Genomic DNA, 1,045 nt, shown 5'->3' with positions numbered 1-1,045 from the left:
CACTAACCGATGGACCTGTCCTGTGTGAGATCAGTGTCAGCACAGTGATCATATATATTGTGACACTGCTCATCTGCCTCTGTGGGCTGGCTGGGAATGGGGCTGTCCTCTGGCTCCTCTACATTAATGCCACCTCCGACTTCATCTTCAACCAGGCCACCTTGGACTATCTCTTCCTCACCTTCATGGTCCCTTCCACCCTGCTCTTCCTGCACGAGGAAGTGTCCTGCTCCACTATAATGTCTCGGATATATTTTAGCTTGCTTTTCCAGCTGTCCCAGTTCTCCTACAACATGGGGCTGTACCGGCTGACATTCATCAGCTGTGAGAGGTGCAGATTCCTCCTCTGCCAGGTTTTCTGTGTTTGCCAACGTCCCTTGCGCCTGTTGTGGGTGGTGAAGACTGTCTTGTTCTGGGCCTTCTTCTTTCTTGTCATCGCTGTCAATCCCACGGTGACTTCCCTGTGCCAGTCACAGGAACAGGAGCATTGCCAGGTGGCTCTCCTCTCCATGTATGTCCTCAACTTCTTCCTGTTTGCTACAGCCATGCTAATTTCCAGCATAATTTTCTTCATTCAATTCAACCCTGGCTACCAGCAGAGGGAACACAAGAGGCTCGACTTCGTCATCTTCCTCACTGCACTCTTCAGTCTGCCCCTCAGTCTCTTGTATTTACTGCAGCAGCTCGAGTACACCTCGCCTGTGTCCACCGAGGTGATTTTTCTATTAACCTGCATCAACAGCAGCATCAAACCCTTCATCTATTTCTTGGTGGGGATCTGGAAGGAAGACTTCTCCTTGAGGAGCTGCTGGAGAGACTGCTCCATTGACAGCTGCTGGAGTCACATCTCCATGCAGTCCCTAAGGGAGGCCCTCCAGAGGGTGTTTTAGGAGCCAGAAGGAAACACTGCTCCCAGTGATGAAAACAATGCTCCCAGTGATGAAAGCACTGCCTTCAGTGATGAAAACACTGCCCCCAGAGATGAAAACACTGACCCCAGCAATGAAATCACTCCCTTCAGTGATGATGCCATCATGGACACAGC

The 1,045-nt window shown here is 50.8% G+C and overlaps 1 protein-coding gene across 1 annotated transcript; it reads left to right on the top strand.

Annotated features, from left to right (window-relative positions):
• Nucleotides 1-5: 5 nt before the first annotated feature.
• LOC107206125 (mas-related G-protein coupled receptor member H-like) lies at nt 6-996 on the top strand (the record flags this gene model as incomplete). The annotated part of the gene is made up of 1 exon (XM_015631616.3): nt 6-996. A coding segment is annotated over one exon (885 nt), but the record flags the coding sequence as incomplete, so codon positions are not given.
• Between the last annotated feature and the right edge of the window lie 49 nt (nt 997-1,045).

The sequence above is a fragment of the Parus major genome, chromosome 5 (genome assembly GCF_001522545.3).
Source record: "Parus major isolate Abel chromosome 5, Parus_major1.1, whole genome shotgun sequence".
In the NCBI taxonomy this organism is placed as follows: domain Eukaryota; kingdom Metazoa; phylum Chordata; class Aves; order Passeriformes; family Paridae; genus Parus; species Parus major.
The sequence above is the reverse complement of the archived record's forward strand: the minus strand, read 5'-3'. Positions and strand labels throughout refer to the sequence as shown.